Source organism: Maniola jurtina, chromosome 8 (genome assembly GCF_905333055.1).
Source record: "Maniola jurtina chromosome 8, ilManJurt1.1, whole genome shotgun sequence".
NCBI lineage: Eukaryota > Metazoa > Arthropoda > Insecta > Lepidoptera > Nymphalidae > Maniola > Maniola jurtina.
Window position 1 is genome coordinate 9,886,435 of NC_060036.1, and position 20,721 is coordinate 9,907,155.

Sequence of the window (20,721 nt, forward strand, 5' to 3'; positions counted from 1 at the left end):
TGTATATTATTCTGTGACCTAGGTGACAATCATGGCATCGAGCTTAAAAAGAGCATACACCACACCACACGGGTCAGCCCGCGAAATTCAAATTTGATTTGGTTTTTCGCAATTTGTAAAAATTGGATTTGGAAAACCAAATTAAACTTGAATTTCACGGCCAGACCCGTGTAGTGCGCCTTAATAATTATTATGACAAGGACATGGCATACGGTTTACATACGTTCATTGCAAAATTAGATAAAACTTACATTGATATTTTAAACATATTTTCAAGAGATTTTATTTGCTGGCATCCTTGTGCTTGTGCTTGTGCTTGTACGCCTCCCTGTCCATGTCATCCAAGTGCCAGAAGATCCTTGCCGCACTGTACAACACATTGATTTGATATTTCAACACCGACAGAGCACTTGTGTATCACTACATAGTATAAAACAAAGTCGCTTCCCTGTCTATCTGTCTGTCCCTTTAGATGCTTAGATCTTTAAAACTACGCAACGGATTTTGATGCGGTTTACTTAATAGATAGAGTGATTCAAGAGGAAGGTTAATATGTATAATACATGCATAATATAGTAGAGAAACACTAATAATAATTGTAGAGGTTTCTAATGTGATGTCGTAAATAAACACATTTTATGGCGCTTACATTGTAAACACTGGCTGAACCCTTCGGGATAGATCAAAATAATGTACTACAGTAATAATTGTAGACCTTAAAAGGGTCTAGAAAAAGTCCGCGATGGTATAATATGTCTATCTCTTAGGGATAACCCACAATAACCAATTTTATTCTTAACTTTTTACGAGAAATAATTTACCATTAATAAATCGAAGGGTCAAACTTTCAACGTTGCAGGCGTTGAGTGTTTTTCACACGGCCAATTATATGTCGCTTTCAAGAGTAACCTCGAAAGAAAACATGTTTCTATTGTCTAATGATAAAAAAAGCTGTGAACGTTGTATATAAAGAAATTCTATAGTAAGTATATTTAGTATCATTATTGCACCCGTGTCAAGCCGGGGTGGGTCGCTAGTTTAAGACATTAAGTACTTGTGCCGTGTAGATGCAGCATAAAACAGTCTCAGTCTATGATTTATGATAAATAGAGATGTGCAAAACAACACTATAACAACAACACTCGTATCGTCGTCAAATCGATTTTACAAGGATTTTACAGACTCAGTACAAACTCGATTCGACTAGCTATTATCTGAAATCGAGGAATATTCGAAAACCGAGAACAGAAATTCTTTGCTTGCTCTGAATATTAATTGCTCTAAATCGCATGTGAATCGTTTAATTTTGTTTTGCATGTAATCACTTTTTTCAGACAAAGAGGCATTTTTGAGTAAGTAGACCAAATTGTGGCCAAAATCCCGAAATCTTAACCAACTAGAATATCGTCACTAACTGAAAACATATTTTGATCCCTGGAACTTTATTTGAAACATTTTGTTAGATAAATGTTAATGATTAATAAAATATTTGTAGCATTTATTTCATGTATACTTTGGTGCTGGATAAATTTCTCTCAATGTGAAATAATGAATAAGTATTGTAGTTTGGGATTCTGTAATAACTCCAAGCAACACATAATGTGTAAATTTCAGGTCTGGTTTCACCTATTTTAAGTGACACTAATTTATTGAGGGTAGAAAGGAGTTATTTTTGTAAAGGGAGGCATGAAATGTACCTATAGGAGGGCGTTAGGGCCGTCTCTCGGGAGGGATGCGTAAAGGCATTTCCCAACGCTAGAAAAATGTATGAGCTATGGAGAAACTCACGTGCTGTGAGTTTCTCCATAGCTAGCTATTGCAGTCCCTCAGCAGATGTGCCTGTCTATGTAACTGCAACATCGCCCAGCCAGAGTGTATGCAGTACGACAGCGTTGCCACATGTTTACTTTGATTTCAAGTCTGAATGTTTGCTGAATACTCATCATCGTGTACGTGTGTGGTGCGTTGTAGTATGGTATGGTGACTTATGACAGAACCCTGTAGCTGAGCTCACCCTCCTGAGGCTACAGCACTTACCGTACGATATGGAATAAAAAAAAACCCTCTTATACTCGTAGTCTCCAAGTCCCGCAGGCGACTGTTTAAACTATGGAAAATTAATCAGTAACAGAAAGGAAAAACAGAATGTCTTAGACAGAATAAACAATCGAAGAAATAAAGTTGCGTCAGGCGAGATTCGTTCATTGCCCCCTGCAGAGAATATGCTAAAATTGGTAAAATAATATTTTCATTAAGTTTCCGTACGTTTTTGTTTTGTTTTCTAAGAACTAAGAGTTGGTTCCTACCTACTGGGTAATTAAATTGTGCAGAGAAAACAATAACTTACTTATGTAACTAGTTATTCTTTCAACTATAGTTTATACCTACTCGTAGGAGTCATATAAACCAATTCCTGGCTACGGCCATGACTGGGAGCGCTTTCATTCCTACATTTCCTTTAATACATTAAATAGTTCTAGAAGCACTGTTGAAAAAGTTTCCGTCGTGCCTATCTTGCTCTGTACCACGTCTTGGTTTCAGATTTTTATTAGTTAGTCGTAAATACTTACTAAGAATAAGTATAGAATAATATCGTTCGAACAGGAATGGAGCGACGAATTAGAAGTCTTTGCGCAAAGGTTGGCAGATCAGTGTATGAGCGATGTCTCTCGTCTAACTGATTGGTGTCACGATTTGGGTAAGTAGTATAGAGTACCAAGACTATTTAAGTGCCTAGTTAAGTAGATAGGTACTTACGAGTACCTATTTCATTTTAACTTGAATTTGATGTTTTTGTTTTGTGTGTGATTGCTACCTAAGTAATACCTAAGTAACGTAAAACTGATACTCAAAGCTGAAATAAGCAGAAATCTGAAATACGCAGATAACACTTCCGTGGGTCAAGCCATCGGCACGATCTATGGCGAAGCGCCTGGACTAACGGCCCCAACGCTTGTAGATTTGTGGTACATGGAATTGCTCAACATTAATGCGACCTACTTGCCTCGATATACACCGTAAGTAAAATCGCTACCTACTGATTTTTTAACCCCCAACCCAAAAAGAGGGGTATTATGAGTTTGACGTGTGTATGTGTGTATCTGTGTATCTGTCTGTGGCATCGTAGCTCCTAAACTAATGAACCGATTTTAATTTAGTTTTTTTTTTGTTTGAAAGGTGGCTTGATAAACCCCTCATTATTATTTTATGTACCAATTAGTTATGGTCCTATTTACATATGGGTGGAAGTAAGTTCAGGCATAGCAAGGTGGGTAACATTTATTTTAAAAAAAAAAGAATATTAGCCATGCTAATCATGACTAATACCCCCATTTCCCCTCCAATTAAGCTTGTGCCAGGAGTGGGTACGACAATAGTGCAACGGGTGGGGTGGGAACCGCTGACCTTTCGGAATGCAGTCCGCTCCTCAACCGTTGAGCTATCGAGGCTAAACATTAGGTGTTTGTTTAATAATAATTAATTCATCTTCATGATGATACGCGTGTAGTTATGCGGGCGACAATCTCGCGAAAGTAGTCAGTAATTTACTCTATTTTATGATAAGATAGCCCTTGATTGTGATCTCACTTGGTGACAACTGACAAGTGATGATGAAGTCTTTGAGAGTTACGGTACAGAGTAGACAGGTAATAGTTACTTGTAGCGGGCTAACCTGGTCGTGGTAATGGTCTAATGAGGGTTCTATTGGTTTCCACGTAACATTGTATTGGAATGCGAATCGCTTGGCAGCACAGCTTTGCCGGTAGTGTGGTAACTAGCCATGATTGTAGATAATTCACACGCTGTTGTAAGTATCTATTAGATACATATACATACATTATACATACCTATTATGCCTATTAAACAAAAAACTGACGCAATTCCGTTACCGCGCCCTTGACATTGAAAAGCGATATAAAATGGAATTCCAATGAAACCGAACATGATGGACGTGAATAATAATAATCTATTTTTATATTCTCTCAGCTGCATAAGATTATTTTTATACACATTTATATTTCTTCTAGATCGTCATTGACTCCTTTGCCGCATTTGGATTATTTTACACAGCTAATATGGGCGGAATCTTCACAGGTTGGCTGTGGAGGTGTCAAATTTAAGGTAAAATTTCAATAAGTACTAATTAGGGCCGAAAAACTGCGACGCGATCGACGTGTCGCATCGTCGTCGAAAACTGCACGAGTCACGAGGCCTCACAAAACTTCCGACGAGCATTTCGCCAATGAAAGTGTTGGATTAAGAGCCAGCGTGTGCCAGACCTTCGTTATTTTATAAAAGCCGAAAGTTTCTCTGCGTATTGTCTCCAACACAAGGAGCGAACTATCAGCGACTATGACGTTTGGATCATAGTGGCTTTGGGAGATGACAGGTAATAAAGGTGTAAAAAATCTTACATCAAAGTATAAAGTATTTTTTATATATATTTATATCAAAAAAAATTAAATACAATGCGTGATAGCCGTGCGATCTTTCGTCATTTAGTGTGAATAGGTACCTATGTGGAGACCACAACACGCTAGGACACGCGATTTCGGTGCTTCCGAAATGTGATACAGATTTACAGATTGATGCAGTTGCAAAATTGCTGATTACTGCTGCTAAAAGTATTTTGTCTTTTGCATAACTTATTTGCTAACTTCGAAAAGTAAGACCCCGATTAGGAGCTCGACATTTAAAACACTTTTAGTATATCATCGACTTGACTTGTGTGCAATAAGTGTCTTAAATAAATAACTAACTGATTTGCACCTACTGATTTTTTAGGAAATAAACATGGATTCAAACGAGAAGACAAATAGGACCGTATATAGATTAATTTGTAACTTTGCACCAAGTGGTAACATCATAGGACAAGCTGTTTACAATGACGGCGTGCCCTGCTCCCGATGCCCTTACGGTGGTCATTGCGATTCAGAATACAAATATTTATGCTGTAAGCTATCCAAATACTTTATTTCAGTAGATTTTGAATCTACCTAGTGCTTGTTGGAGGTAAAAGTATTTTAGATGTTTTCAATTTGTACTTGCTTCTTCGATTGTACTATTGGTTTCGTATCATTGCACTCAAACACAGAAGTAGGTATAGTATCCTAACTTTCGAGTTTTTTGTTAATTTTCTGATTTCCAGTAGAAATAGTTAATATTTCAAACATTCTGTTTTGTATATATTTTATTATTGTTCACTATTTGCAGATTGTATCCGTGGCATTAGAGTAGCAATCAGAAATATTATCTACAATCATCTTGAATGGATTTATATCATTTAACACTGTTGATAGAAGTCCAATGAGTACTGCACTGTCATCAAAATAAATTGTATTCCACTTTCTTTTATTTTAGCTTCATATCTGCATACAACCGTTACGAAGCATAATGATAACATTCAATTAACCAAAGAATATAAAAATAATATTTCTAATCGAGTTAATTTTAATAACTTCGCTAAAGTACTAACTAAGGAAGCCAAGAGTACTGAAATAACAGAAAATTATAACTTAAATGAGAATCGAAATATAACAACGCCAGATTTGATCGCTGATAACGACACTAATTTTGATATATTATCTCATTTATTTGATGTTACATCGATTCATCCATCCAATTTAAAACCAACAACTATGTCATGCAAAGATGTCTTGGCAGTTGACGAGTTTATAGAGTTATTGAAAAACAAATTGAACAGTGATCAGTCATTAAAAGATTTATTAATATCAGCTTCTAATGCCTCAACTCCAGATCCTAGTTTTACTGACATAACTGTGGCTGCCATTATTAATCAACTTTATAGTAAAAAAGTAACAACTACAATAAGTAAATCAACACACGAAGAGAATATAAACTCAACTCTACTCGCTGATTTAGTAGAAGCCGTTATCTTCAGACACAGTGGTATGTTCTTGAAATATAACAAATATTTAGTCAAATTAATAAAATACTGTAAACCAAAATATTGCTTTCAGATAAATTCTCTACTACTGAAAGTACAAGTCTACATTCACAAATTGCTCCCAATGTCAGCCCTATTAAAATACAAGCGGAGCTTGCTGAAATCCAGGAAAATACCGAATTCACTGGTCATTACTTTTTCCCAGAGGATGAAGAAAAACAACCCGAAAGCACAGAAATTTATGATGATTTAGAAAACTCACATATATCAGAAATATCATTAGAAATTGATGATTTAAAGAAAAATAGAGAAACAAAAGATTTTTTAGAAGAAATTCTTGAACTGGACCTTGTGACAGAAAGTGGAATAATTAGTGATCCACTTGTTTTGAATAACAACAACGGTACAATTATTTTTTAAATATATGGCAAAACATTATTATAATAATATTTAAACTTTGTTAAATAATTTCAGTGACTTTTAATGTTAAAATAGAAAAAAGTCATCATAATTTTGATTTAAGTAACTGTTCTAATTATAATAATCAGAAAATTAAACGGATTAAGAGGAGATTACACGATTGTGCGATGGAAGAAGATAATCATCATAATATTTTCATAAAATATAGCGATTTGTTGAAAAAGCTAGCGGCTGACATACGAAGTTTACGACTGAACGAAAAATTTCACTGTGGTTCTACCATAGTAAATTCCATGGAAAAAACATTTTTCTGTTATTATTATTTTATTGTACTTTTAGGTACGCACTTTCTATTTTAAAATAAATACTTATACTTTGCTAAAAATTGACAAGTGTTTATAAAAATCTAGGAAAATATAATATTAAAACCATTGAAAAAATTAAGAACAAATTAGAGCGTAATATTTTGCGAACACCATTACAAAGACATTTCTCATGAAAATATGAACTTTTTGCAATTTGCCACATCTCAATTATTTTCCTTACTACGTAATAGTACAAATCGCTGTATGATAATAAACCAGTTTCGTATTTGATGTGATTTTTACTTTCTCTTTTTACTAGATTCGTATATCTTGATATTGAATCATTATGAATATAATCTTGTCTTTTACTTCTGAAATTTCTATCGTAACAAATGCAATTGTTGAAAGCTTCAAATAAAGATTTGTTTAGATTGGATACATTGTTAAAAAAGTAATTTGTTTGGTTGCCTTGTTTCGTATTACTGTTGGAACGTCTGTTCAGGGAACGACGTTCACAATAGTCTTCATCATCACCGGGTTCAGGTTCAGGGCTTGTTGTTTCAATAGGTAACGTTGCCATCTTATTTCTGTGCATATAATCACGAGTACACGTAGAAGTGCGTGTACATCCTTCTACATAGCCAGGAGGGGTCCGAGAACCACCAATCGCATTTCCACCTCCTCCCGGAATAATACTACCCGCACTATCGGTTAACGATGCAGCAGTCCAAGTACAAGTTAATTTACGAGTACAGTATTTCATACGGATATATGGTGTGTTAAAAGAGTACTGTGGTGTTTCTTCTGTTGTTGATGTACTTTCAGTTGTAGTTGTTTCACTAACGGTTGTTGACGTATTGGATGCTCTTAAAACTTCTTTTTCGTCATAATAACGTCGACCACCTAAATCCTCTGGTGTATTTTTCCTCAGATGCATAAGTTCATCAAATGATAAATATTTTTCAGTAATTCGCTTACCATTATTTATCCGTTCTTTATGCGTCACTGTTATGGGTTCAGTTTTCATGGTAGTTTTAGGTCGTTTTCTCGTTCTTATATTTTTTGCATTTTTTTTATTCGATAATGTGGTATATCTCATGGATTTTAACTGTGGTTGATTTTGGTTTACGTATTCATCCATTTGCCAAAATGGCTTAAAGTTTTCTTGTTCTTCTGCTGCTCTTCTTTTTCTTTCACTAAAATAACTTATTTATTAAAAACGTATCATTAAATCATTAAAAAATATTAAATAGTTAATAATTTACCTGCCTGTGATTTCGATTACGTTGTTTTCGCCTGTTTAACCTTTTCATATGTTTACTAATTGGTGAAAAAGGATTTTCATCTGAAAGAATATCACGTGTAATGTGCGAGTCTCTTAAAATTGATCTGCTTGTGCTATGCTGAGCAATATATGACAAAGCATCGTAATATTGAAAATCAATTGGCTTTTCTAATTCTTCATCTCTAAGAGTTCTTAGCATGTGCGCACAGGGTTTAGTTGCACAATTTACGTTAACACATTCGAAACTGGTAGTGTGTGCACACTGATTGGAGTTCGGATGATAAGCAGTCGAAAGTGGAGTACATTCGCAAAATTCACGTGAATTTGGATGCGTCGTAGTTTGAACTTGCTTTTCACATCTGTGTGTTGTCATTTGACAATCATTATTCTGGCGGCAATTATTGCTCTTTTGGCCTCTCGTACATTTGTTAATTTTTTGTTTGCAGGGCAAAAATCCTGATGTTTCAAAGACGGTAAGCTTCCTTTCTGACTTACGAGTACAATGCTGATCGATATTATGTTTTCTGTAATCTTGTTCCATGTTAGAAGTTGTCGGATAATCGTATCTTCGCGCATTTTGATTTACAGTTTCGGGGTGTAAATAATCAAATTCATTTCTGTGATCGTGACCATGATAAACTCTAGAATGGCCCTTATCACGCTTTTGAAAATAATCTCCATAGTAATATGTTGAGTTATTAAGTCGGTGATTATTCCAGATCTCTTCATTTTTAAAGGGGTAACTGCGTTTGACAGCATCTGCAATCGATATATTGAGATTTGAGAAATATAAATTGGCACCTACTACGTAAGGAAAACATAGTGTAAAACATAACTTGAGCTATTTTAATAACTAAGCATTTAAGCTGTTATTAATTTATATTCCTACTACATGATATTCTACATTCATATTAAAAGGCACCTATGATCCAATTTCGCTTACGAGGAAGATACAAAACGAACGAGAGTAGATAATAGCTATAGTCAACAAACATGACCCAAATGCGGTAGTTTTAAAGACTTCACTTTAGATGCCTATGTAAGTAACTCTACTCCTTTTTAAAATAATATAATAATGTACCTAATATCATTGTTTTACTAGTTGAATTGCCACGGCTTCGCAGTGGAACCCTTCTTCGTAGAGTAGGTAGGTACTTGAAATGATGGTGGGAATAAAATTTCGATCGCTCAAATCATTCAGAAGTGCACGATCGCTAACAGATGTACTGACATTAAAATTATAATATAAAGAAACTTATTATACTTTCACTTTTCACGGATCGATCTCTGAACCAATCTTGACAAAATTTGGCAAAGAGATATTTTGGAGACGGTCATAGGATATTTTAATCCAGGATAATAATAATACACGGAATTAAAAATAAAAATAATTAAGATATTAAACTATTACCAACCGTAGGAATTATTTACAAAATGTAAGACATAACTATGATTTTCCGTTGTTATTTGTAAGTCTTTTTTCGTTTGATTTATATTGCTATAAATAGGATCAATCTCTTGTCTTGCTGAATCATTGTTAAACAAATTACGAATCCTTAGAAAGCTTGTGCTAGTAGCTGAAGGGTTCAAAGGAGGCAAAGTACCTGAAAGTAAATACGGGATCATTATATACCTATTTCCTTTTAAAATCTTTCGCTGTTACTAATCTGTCGCATTTCTTTCGGGCGATACGGGCAAGAATAAATTTACTACATCGCACCTAGATTGTATTCTAGTCAGAGAGTATGGGTAACTATATTTATAATGATAATTTCCAATTCGGTGGAGTACTACCTAACATCTTCATACACAGTCATAGAAAATATATAGGAACCAGCAGTGTCGCTTGTGGTTGGCGACACGGCCGCTTATCGCTGTCGCCAGTCGCTGCGACTTGCCAGCGGTCTTGGAATCGACCTTAATTAAAGGCGGAAACAAACAGGCGATGCAACCTGCCTGCTAATCTGCTTACGCGACCCTAGCTGAGTCAAAACAAATTCATCCAAATCGTTGCATTTTCTTCAATCACACTAAATAAATATATATATATATATATATTAATAAGTCTATGTAAATATACCACACTGGCTAAGGTGTCAGTTTAGTTGCGGGCTAAAAATATGAGGTCTGGACCGCGAATTTCGCTGCCGTAAAAGGTAATTGTATGCAACAACATGCACCTAATGCGCGATTTATTCGCGGGATGAAATGCTTGTAGATGAAGTGAAACCGATCGCATGGACAAAGATAATAGGTAGGTATATTAGATTACTCGTACGACCAATGCATATGAATAGCAGCACCTTGTACCAGACTTTACCTTTAGGTTTCAGCCGACGACTACATAATCCAGGAAAAGTTGTGTCGCGTTCCATTCCACTGCCACACTGGGTAGCAGCGTATCCTATAGTATAGATGGGTTTTCCATGTATATTGCCCCTCGGTGCAAAATTGCAAACAAGTCTGTCGACTATAACAGGTTTGACATTTTTCACCTGAAATATTTTAACAAGCTATCATTATTACGTAGTGCATACGTACCTATTAATGGGGCTGGCAAACAAAACGGTGTAATTGCATGAAAACAAAATTACAAGAGGAGCAAAAAGTTGAATGAGAGCGTTGAAACTTCATTGTGATTGTACCGTTTTGATCGAAATCACGAACTTTAGATTCAATTTTAGCATAGTTTTAGGCCATTTTGTTTGGAAATTAGTTCAGATATGTATTCAGTGAAACAAAAGTATTTTGATCAGAAGTGTAATTACACCGTTTTGTTCACCAGCTCCTCAAATTAATATACTCACAAAAAATTTCGCTTTGCCACAACCTACTTTATCTGTATCAGCCCAAATTAATTGCGTAAAGTAATTAGTCTTGTGGTCTCGAGACCTGGAACGTAAGAAAGCTAGATAATGGTGCTAAATGGTGTTTTTTGATGTCTAAAAATACTATCATATTTTGTTATATTTATTAATACCTAGTTAATACCTTTCTCATAATATACTAGACACTGGACAGGTATTAATATAATAATTATATCTATTATTATATTATATTAGGTATCTAAATTGAAAAGATAATTAATATGTACCTACCTAGGTCCCACGCAGAGATACTGCAGCTTTGCTCTATTTTTTCTCTGGGCTACTAAACTATGATTAAAAACCGGCCAAGAGCGAGTCGGACTCGCGCACCGAGGGTTCCGTAAACGTGTATTTTTTTCGACATTTTGCACGATAAATCAAAAACTATTATGCATGAAAATAAATAAAAATCTGTTTTAGAATGTACAGGTAAATCCCTTTCATAATATGATACCCTACTGGTAGTTTTCTTATTTTGAAAATTTAAACACATTTTTTTTAAATGATGTAGCATAAATTCACGATTTTTAGATTTATTCCTTTACTTGTGCTATAATACCTACTTACCTGCCTTTCAAGATTCTAGCTATTAACGGGAAGTACCCGATAGGTTTTCTTGACAGACACGACGGACGGACGGACAGACAGACAGACAACAAAGCGATCCTATAAGGGTTCCGTTTTAACCCTAAAAATGAAAAAGATTTTCTTATTACGCAATTAGAGTTATAATGAATAATGCAGTAAATTCTTATTAATTTGCTGCCTCAGCTTCCCACGTGCGTATTAGAAAGGATATAAGTAGGTAGGTGGTACCTAATTAGTTATAATTAGTTATTACTTAGATCTCACTATTCAGGTCCCTTGCTAAGTTATCAAATAGAGTGGTTCTTAAATCTGAATAAAACATATTTTTATGTAAATCAAACTTAAAAACTGTTCTAATTTTCGGACTGGGAATATATTACCCAAATCGCTTTTTAGTTTTTGCACGATTTGGTAGTATAAATAAAGAGCCAAATAATAAACAGAGAAGTGATTTTCTAAGTAGGTAGGTAGGTAGGTGCGTACTGGTTATAATATGTGACGCTGCCAGTGTAGTCCATGGATTCCATAAACCACATTTCCACGAGACTTTTGACATTGTAACGAGATGATGAACCTGTTACTGTCGCGATACATTGTCCCACCTCTGCAAAATCTGAAATTCATTAAATAAGTAGGCTACAGATAGGAGGAAGGATTTCCAATAAAAAAGTCCGACATGATCTGTCTGGAAGGATTTATAATCAGTCAGGAAGCGAGTCGATAAAGTATGATCAAATCCGAAATCTGCAGAGACCCGTAGAAGAATCACAGTAACCGATATATAGATCAAAATGTTGCAAAGTGGAATTAGCATTTGGAAATAGGTCAGGTCACTGATGGAGGTTTATGTCTCTAGGTGCAGAAGTGGCGACTCTGCATCAAAAAGGAGCAATATTCTTATATCTCCTGTGTGGACATGACGACATCAAGACAGTGCATTGTGGAAACACCTTCCAAATACCTATGTTCAGCAGTGGTTGAGAGATTAAGGCAACTGAATGGGTAGGTATCTCAGAGAGTTTCTATAACAAAAGTCAAAACTATAAGTAGATAGGTAAATTCCTGGCTCCGTCTTATAGCTCATTTACACAGGCTGTGTAAGCGTTGCGTAAGCGTAGACGTAGCGCGTACCATTGCGTTGTAATGTATGGAACTCTATGAAACATCACACACCGCTTGCGTAAAGCGTGGACGTATCCGTAACCCGGTGTGTTAGGGGTTTACGCGCGTCACTACGCACGTGTCACAGGTACGGCCTTTACTGGCACAGGTTACCTTTATAATATGCAAATCGGTTTGTGGTTGATGTCAAATTTTTTTTAATGAAGTGCTGCATTGAATAATTTGGGCCTTTGAAAGTAGTTTCGATAACTGCAAAGTGTCGTTACTAGATGGCATTAAAAGTCGCTTCAGTACTGTGAACATAAGTAGTACATATCTCATGGCACTGATGTGACCTAGCGGCCAAGACGTCGTCGGGCGCGATCCCAGGAGACGCAGGTTCGAATCCTGCCGGTGTATGTAATTAAATGTAATGTATTTAAAAAAAATTAGAAATGTAAGTGTAGGTAAAAACATTTTCACAAAAATTAAATTGCCAGTCTGACTATTTTTATTTTACTTACCCAAATCGCGGCATTTGTCTTTTCTGTCAGGTCTGAGATATTGGTCGCATTGGTCGACCCATCGTTGAGCAAATGTAGCGAGTTCTTCAGACCACATCTAATTAAATAAATAAATTCTTTACTGCCCCTAAAATAGTATATTTCATTACAAGTGCGGAAAGGCTGTCATTGCAAAGAGTTCCGACAAATGTCTACCCGAGCCGCGGCGTAGCTGAAGGCGAGGGTTGACAGTCGGAACGAGTTGCAATGACGGTTCCGCACGTGTACTGAACGACTATTTTTAATACAGTTGCGAAAAAATGAAGCAATTTAATAAAATAATAAAAACACAATAAACTCAACTAACTTAATTTAATTTAATTTAAAACAACTTTATTGTTAATAGATACAAAAAACTAGGGTCGAAATTACTCATTTTAGGCAACCAACAACTAAACTCGCAAAGAAAATTTCTGAAAAATGGCGCCAACCGTAGAATATACGCAGAGTTTTTTTTTTCTTCACCCATTCTGGTAGGCAAAGGGAACTATGCCCATACAGCCAAGTCTTCAGTAGAAGTTTTTTATTGATATGAAATGAAAATGAAATTTAATGAGATGAAATGAAATGAAACCTAACCAAACTCATTCAATCAAATCATTAAATCTGATATTGAAACAAATTAGTAGCTTCTTATTAGAAATACGTATTTGCATGAATCATAAAACTTCTATGATTTTTTTTAGTAAAAACTTCATGGTTGGTTTTTCTTTTTAATATTTTGACAGTTGGGAAAGAAAAAGCACGAGTGCGGGAAAGGTAAAGAAAAAGCACGAGTATGTAATAACCCACATCCCGAACGCTATACGTCCCTGCAATACGCCACTTTTTGAGCAACTGTATTAAAAATAATTGTTCAATGTACACAAAAAAAAGTGTAATAACGTTTAAAATATTACATATGAGAGTTTAATGGCATCTAATTACTTGGTGCATCATAATAACTTTGGGGACTTATGTTACCTACTCATTATTGATCCAATCCAATAGGGGATTAAAAATATTAGTGTTAACGAAGGGAAAAGTCAGTAAAGTCAGTATTCTTAGGTATTCTATGTAGAAATAATAAAATGTCAAAAGTCCTTATCGATCCGATAGCCGCTAAAAACTTTAGACGGGATCAAAGAGAACGGTTTATGTGATTATCTCAATAGATAATGGTCAATATTCATGGAAATTTGAAATCCTACTTAATTTCTAGATCACTATGTCTGAGCTTGGATCGATTTCGAACTTTAAAATGATTACTAGGTTGGAGGACAAAATGGAAAAACCGTATAATGCATAAAAAATGAGTTCTGACAAGCCATTTTAACTTTATGTGTCAAATGTCATGTCAAAAATTCGATTTTAGAAAGATTTTAGTCCTTATTTTAAACTTTTGATATGAAAGTTGACCTATAATTATGAAAGTTGATATAATAGTTACTCTTGTAGGTACTGTGCTGTCCATGAATAATGTCTAACGTAAAAACTTACAAGCTTGTTCATATTAGCAGCTGTTGGAAAGAATCTTGAATGTCCAATTGCAATAAAGTTTCTCCGCTCATTTATTTTATCAAGAATAGAATTTCTATCATCTTCTGAAAGTAATGCATTTGGATCATATCCGACACACTGTGGACTTGGCCCCGGTACCTGTGCATATTTTTTATAAATTACCTACAAAATACATATGATCAATGTCTGTGGCTACGAGTAAGTATAGATCCCTTTTTAACCCCCGACCAAAAAAGAGGGGTGTTATAAGTTTGACGTGTGTATCTGTGTATCTGTCTGTGGCATCGTAGCTCCTAAACTAATGAACTGATTTTAATTTAGTTTTTTTTTTGTTTGAAAGGTGGCTTGATCGAAAGTGTTCTTAGCTATAATCCAAGAAAATCGGTTCAGCCGTTTGAAAGTTATCAACTCTTTTCTAGTTATTACTGTAACCTTCGCTTGTCGGGGGTGTTATAAATTTTTAATTTACACTTGTTAAATATCTCTAAAGGTAGGCATCAAGCACTTTACGTGATTAACGATAGCTACCGATTTTGGAAATGCGTATTCTACCTAAGTATCTGTTCCGAATCCGGATATTTCCATCTCCATGCAAAAAAGATTCAAATAAGTATTAGGTATTATCTTACATTGATACATGAAATACCTACTAATTTATCGATCTGCGTGTTACATCATAACTGACAATAATTAATGTCGGGTCGGTACCTACAGCTAGGTACTGTTGCCACTTTGCATATAGACGGAATTTCAGTATCTATATTTAGATACCGGAATCCGGATTCGCTTTCCATATTTTCCGTCATAACTTTAGGGAGACTACGAGTTTGATGGATCGATCGTAGTTAGCTAAACTTACTTTATATTTGCATAGCGTGTGTTCTGGACATATTTCACAGTATTTTGTTGCACAAACGAATATGTTTGAAAAATATATGACTGAAACTAAAAATTTGATCTTAAGCATAATAAATTTGCATTTAAAATAAATTGTTTATAATGACAGTTATAAAATGAAAATAGCATGGCCCATTCGATCATTCGGCATCTGACGCATAATTAACGATCGCAAAAGTTAAAATGGATGGAATAAGAAATAGTGGTTATGTTATTTATTTTTTATATTATAGTTTCTTCTTTTTTGTATTATGTTTCAGGAATCAATGGTTTTAGTGGAAATGATAAAAATGAAGCTATAAATGAAAATGAAATTAATTCTAGTTGCAATGGTATAGTATTTTATGAGTCTCTAGTGGATATAATAAATTAAAGCTAAATAGCGTGTAATTGATATAAATAACTTAGTTCTATTTTAGATTCTGAAATTGTGACAGAAAGTGGATCAGTTATGTCGAAACATAAATCTGTCTTACATATTATTCAAAGTCCAAGTGAAGCACCAAATTTAAAGTCGAACATATTCGAGAATATGTTGTCCAATGAAATGTTTTCCATAAAACAGCAGCTGTATGAAAAGAATGAAACTAACGTGTCACCATTTTTCATAACTTTTAAAAATAGTATAGCAACACCGACACTAGAGTTGAAACAGCGATGGCCTATTGGAAAATCTTTATCTCAGTCAAAGGATGAACATAAAAAGGCAAATTTAAATAAAGTTTATATAACCAATGATCAAAGGAACTTATCTTCACCTAAAATGGATGAATACAATAAAGATGGTGACAGTAAATTAAATGATAGTATACATAGCAAAGTTCTTGGTGTGAGAAGTTTTGATACAATGCCTGTTCATCATATTTTGGAAAAATCAAACAATCATCAATCTACTAGACGTCACTGTACTTGTATGAAAACTAATCCAAGTACAACATGCAGTTTTCGATGCTCGGACCATACAAAGAAAATATGTACTCAGACCGAAAACTATATTGCTGCAATTTCTCAATGTACAAGAAACGTAATGCCTTTTACATACTATCCTTATTATATATATTCAACATTGTTTCTAGGAGCTCCAACAGATTCTTCAATTGCTTATTACCATCCTGATGTAATTAATGAATTGAAATTACCAAAGCACAAATATTTTGATTTATATTTGGAAGACGATGACAATAAAGACGATGAAAATGAATATTTAGAAAACCAATATTCAGATGAAGAGAACCCAAAAAATGCAAAGTATCCGAAAAATAAACACGAGAAAGGAAAAACGAAAATACCGAAGGTACATTTTGTAGATTTTAAAGAAGAAAAACCAATGTTAGAGGCAGACAAATTTAATGATGGCTATTTGCAAGTTATAGATAGAGATAAATTCGTAGAAGATGTCGTAGAAGATTTGAAAGTCTACTATAGTGATGCTGTAATAAAAGATTGCTACTGTTCATTATCATCTTTTAAATTTAAAACTCAAAATTTGATTATTTATATACCGATGTTAATATCACTTATTATGTATCAGTTTTAAAATCAAATATAATTTTGGGTTTTTATTGCTATCAAAGTAAAAGTATTTTTTATCAAAGTATAATAATATCCACGTATAAATTGTAATAATACTATAGCTTGAGGGGTCGCGTCTTGTCTTGCTTAAGAACATATTATATTATTTAAATAAAATATATAGCTCGAAGATTAATCATGTACTTATAGTTTACACTAGATAGCTACACCTACAATAAATATATTAAAATGTCAAGTTTATGTTTGCACTTTATTTTTTAAAATAATGCTATTGATAGTCAAAATTAATGAGGGAGAAAATTCTCTGTCATAAAATATCTCTGCGATAGGTCTGCTCGTGAAGAAAATTTACGAAGTGCCCTACGCGTTATATTTTATCAATGGCTTTTTAGGCTAATTCGTTTGTACACTTTCTGAACTAAACCGAACAGACAGGACTTACCGACAGGTAATATTAGTGTCAACCTTTTCATAATATTCCCTGCAGACAAGGATAGCTGTCAGTCTAGTTTAGTGTTTGGATCCAACCGAATTAGTACTAAGTATATACCTACATATAGTGGGATCCTACTGATTGGGATCGGTCCTACTGATGATTTGAATATCAAAAATGATTCCAAGCATAGTTCTCTACTCTACATCGCTCTCTGAGTGACTATATGAACTTTATTCGGATCATTTCACGAGGATTCTAATATGTATTACACATTCATTCCCATATTTTGTCTATGGAATAGACAGGCTCCCCGTGCGGAGCCAGGGTCAACTAGTACAAAATATTTGGAAATATAATAAATTAGTTTTACATCAACGCCAGACGGATGTGCCTCAGATTTACTTTTTGCGCTATTTTGGAGAAATCCTTTTAAGATATCAAATCTCTCTTTTATGCCACGCTTGGCCTATTACCTATATTGAAAAAAATATTTCAAGTAAAAAAATGATTGGTAAAAAATTGATAAGTCTATCTACTAAGATATATGTTTTGAGCACACTACGCTAAATTCACCTCAAGGCACCTACTATTGCTTATAAAAATAAAATACAAGTGTAAATTAAGAATTTATAACACCCCCGACAAGTGAACGTTACAGTAACTAGAAAAGAGCTGATAACTTTCAAACGGCTGAACCGATTTTCTTGGATTTTAGCTAAGAACACTCTCGATCAAGCCACCTTTCAAACAAAAAAACTAAATTAAAATCAGTTTATTAGTTTAGGAGCTATGATGCCACAGACAGATACACAGATACACAGACACACAGATACACAGATACACACGTCAAACTTATAACACCCCTCTTTTTGGGTCGGGGGTTAAAAAAAAGAAATTAACTAGCATTCAAGTCTGATCCCAACAGAAATTTCTAAATCTAGATACATTCCAACTGTTAGATTATTTTTAAACGTTGAATTGAAATTTTTGCGTTTTCGTTCTCGGCGGTTGCTCTCGGGTCTCGCTGCGCTCGGGATTCAAAGTAACGCCCTCGAGGAACAAAGTATCACTTTGGCCCCTTGTTACAGAAATGGCTCTTGAAAATTATGCCACAGTTTACGCTTATATACCAAGCAATCTCAATTAAGCACTGACCGGGTTTGTGTATCAAATCTAATGGAAAATTACGCTCCTATGAATGAGCACCTACAAGGCAATTAAATTAAAATTGTTTACCCTCGTTAAGCGACATTCGCTCAAGGCCTAATATTAAGTGAAAAACGGTTTTGGTTAGTTAGCCCTCATTAATCTACGTTTTGACTTCGAGAAGTAGGTAGGTAGGTACTTACTTACTGGAGTAGGGTCACAATATGAGTAAAGTTGTAGGCTGTCGTTAGCCCAACGAAATATGAAGCACTAGTGGTAGAACTATTAAACGCAACATTTACTTTTTTAAAGTAATCCTTACTTATCTAAATATATAAAAGCTAACTGACTGACTGATCTATCAATGCACAGGCAGCTCAAACTTCTGGACGGATAGAGCTAAAATTTGGCATGCAGATAGCTGTTATGAGGTAGACTTGAGACTGAAGAGGCTATGAAATTTGTGTATTCCACGAGGACGACGTCACGGACATAAGCTAGTTTCAAATAAATGCGGAAGTGTGTCTATCATCGATGTGTGTCTATGCTTTAACACGTAAAACGAACTTGAAGATATAATTATCAGTGCAGTTTTTTTTAATACGTATATAACAAGCTATTTTGATAGCAACAGAGTAGCTTTGCCGGCCTTTCAGGAATTTGTTGGTCCGTCCCTTGAATAACCCTATGTTATAATCTTGTGGGAACACTGCCGATGGGAGTTGATTCCATTGCATGTGTGTGGAAAAAATCATCTGGCGCAACGCAACTTATGCGCTTTAATGGCGAAGGAAAATATCGTGAGGAAACCTGCATCTCTGGGAGTTTTTCATAATGCTTTCAAAGGTGCGCGAACTCTGCCAATCCGTACTTGGTCAGCGTGGTAGATAATGGTTTATCTCTTTTCCTTCTTTGAAGAGACCCTTGCTCAGTAGCTGTAGGTAAGCCAGCAATGGATTGAGATCTTTCCACGATGAAAATGTTAAGAAGAACACAAAAAATTCTTATCGCGATGAAAAGCTAGAAATATAATATTTTTATCAATGTTGACCAAGGTGAAAATACATCAAATGACTCAAGTTTTACAGGAATATTTTGGTAAATTTATTTAGCATCGTATCTCAATGTAGATAACTGTTAATCTGTTAATAGATTTGTTTTATTTACAGGTTCGTAAAAGGCGATGATAACCACTTCAAAGTAAAATACACGAAATTAAACTCTTTGATAATCAAGTAACTTACCTATAAATACGTATTATAGATCAGTTAGACGATTACATTTTTGTCTTCCATCTATGGTACCTACCTGTACCTAGGCTAGACGAGGGTTAGCGCTCACTCACTAAACTCACTTACCACTGCGTCAAGGGAGTTCGACAAGATCTTGTAATTTGACCTTGGTACATATTTGGTAGGGACATAGGAATCAAATCGGAATTACTTAACTAGATAGCATATGGTAAGTAGATATAAATATTTAGGTACTTAAAGTTGTTCTAAGTAATCACAAGGATTTTTAATCAAGTAAATAATAAAGACTTCGAGTTATTACGCTTGACTTTCGCTCGTGATTTTCTTTAATCAATCTTGTAAATTTACCTACAACTAATTCTTTATAATTGAATTTTTACCTCTTTCAAGAGTTCTATTGTCGTAGGTACCTACCAGTGTCGTAGTAATTTTTTAATTAAAACTTTTTCCAATGAAACAAATTCAAACATTAAATCATCTTTTTATAATAATACCGCTTGTTTTCTGTTCCATCCTATGCGTTCAGTCGCAGATTATTTATCGGTCAGACTGTCGCAGTCCGCCAGTCAGACAGCTGCAGGCAGTCAGTCAAAGTGTCGCAGATAGTTTGTTGATCAGAGAGTCGCAGTTTGTCAGTCAGACAACACAGTCAGTCGATCAGGCAGTCGCAGCCAGTCAGATAGTCATAGGCAGTCGTAAGACAGTCGCAGGTAGTCGGCCAGACAATGGCGGTTTGTCGGTCAGAGTCTGTACTTACTTACTCATTTGATTGGTCTGGACGCCGCTGTTAGATAGGTAAAATATTAAGGGATGGATGGTTGGAGGTCGTGGAGTCGCTTGGTCGGGTATGGTCAGGACGTCAGCTTGTCGGGGAATAGGGGGATTGGGGATGGAATCGGGGTTTGGGAGGTCGGAGGTT

The 20,721-nt window shown here is 35.0% G+C and overlaps 3 protein-coding genes across 6 annotated transcripts; 2 read left to right on the forward strand and 1 right to left on the reverse strand.

The window, feature by feature from the left end:
- Window positions 1-1,221: 1,221 nt before the first annotated feature.
- LOC123867831 (cell wall protein PRY3-like) lies at window positions 1,222-6,687 on the forward strand. Of its 2 annotated transcripts, XM_045910117.1 has the most exons (9): window positions 1,222-1,614; window positions 2,079-2,234; window positions 2,605-2,698; window positions 2,885-3,017; window positions 4,029-4,122; window positions 4,786-4,954; window positions 5,362-5,910; window positions 5,982-6,311; window positions 6,383-6,687. In XM_045910117.1, the coding sequence occupies exons 1-9, from the start codon at window positions 1,468-1,470 to the stop codon at window positions 6,685-6,687; spliced, it is 1,977 nt and encodes a 658-aa protein (XP_045766073.1). In that variant the 5' UTR covers window positions 1,222-1,467. The 2 variants fall into 2 exon arrangements, with proteins under 2 accessions (XP_045766073.1, XP_045766074.1); XM_045910118.1 differs by having other exon boundaries at window positions 1,224-1,614; window positions 5,982-6,490.
- A 37-nt stretch (window positions 6,688-6,724) lies between these two features.
- LOC123867827 lies at window positions 6,725-15,574 on the reverse strand. Of its 3 annotated transcripts, none has more exons than XM_045910111.1 (9): window positions 15,397-15,574; window positions 14,517-14,675; window positions 12,999-13,095; window positions 11,857-11,986; window positions 10,726-10,810; window positions 10,239-10,413; window positions 9,334-9,522; window positions 7,903-8,677; window positions 6,725-7,829 (listed from the first exon to the last, which is right to left on the reverse strand). In XM_045910111.1, exons 1-9 carry the CDS (start codon window positions 15,502-15,504, stop codon window positions 6,725-6,727), a joined length of 2,823 nt encoding a protein of 940 aa, XP_045766067.1. In that variant the 5' UTR covers window positions 15,505-15,574. The 3 variants fall into 3 exon arrangements, with proteins under 3 accessions (XP_045766067.1, XP_045766066.1, XP_045766068.1); XM_045910110.1 differs by having other exon boundaries at window positions 10,239-10,431; XM_045910112.1 differs by lacking the exon at window positions 15,397-15,574 and having other exon boundaries at window positions 10,239-10,431; window positions 12,999-13,125; window positions 14,517-14,603.
- Window positions 15,574-17,187, forward strand: LOC123867859. The gene is made up of 2 exons (XM_045910161.1): window positions 15,574-15,766; window positions 15,854-17,187. Exons 1-2 carry the CDS (start codon window positions 15,643-15,645, stop codon window positions 16,969-16,971), a joined length of 1,242 nt encoding a protein of 413 aa, XP_045766117.1. The 5' UTR covers window positions 15,574-15,642; the 3' UTR covers window positions 16,972-17,187.
- The last annotated feature ends 3,534 nt before the right edge of the window (window positions 17,188-20,721 follow it).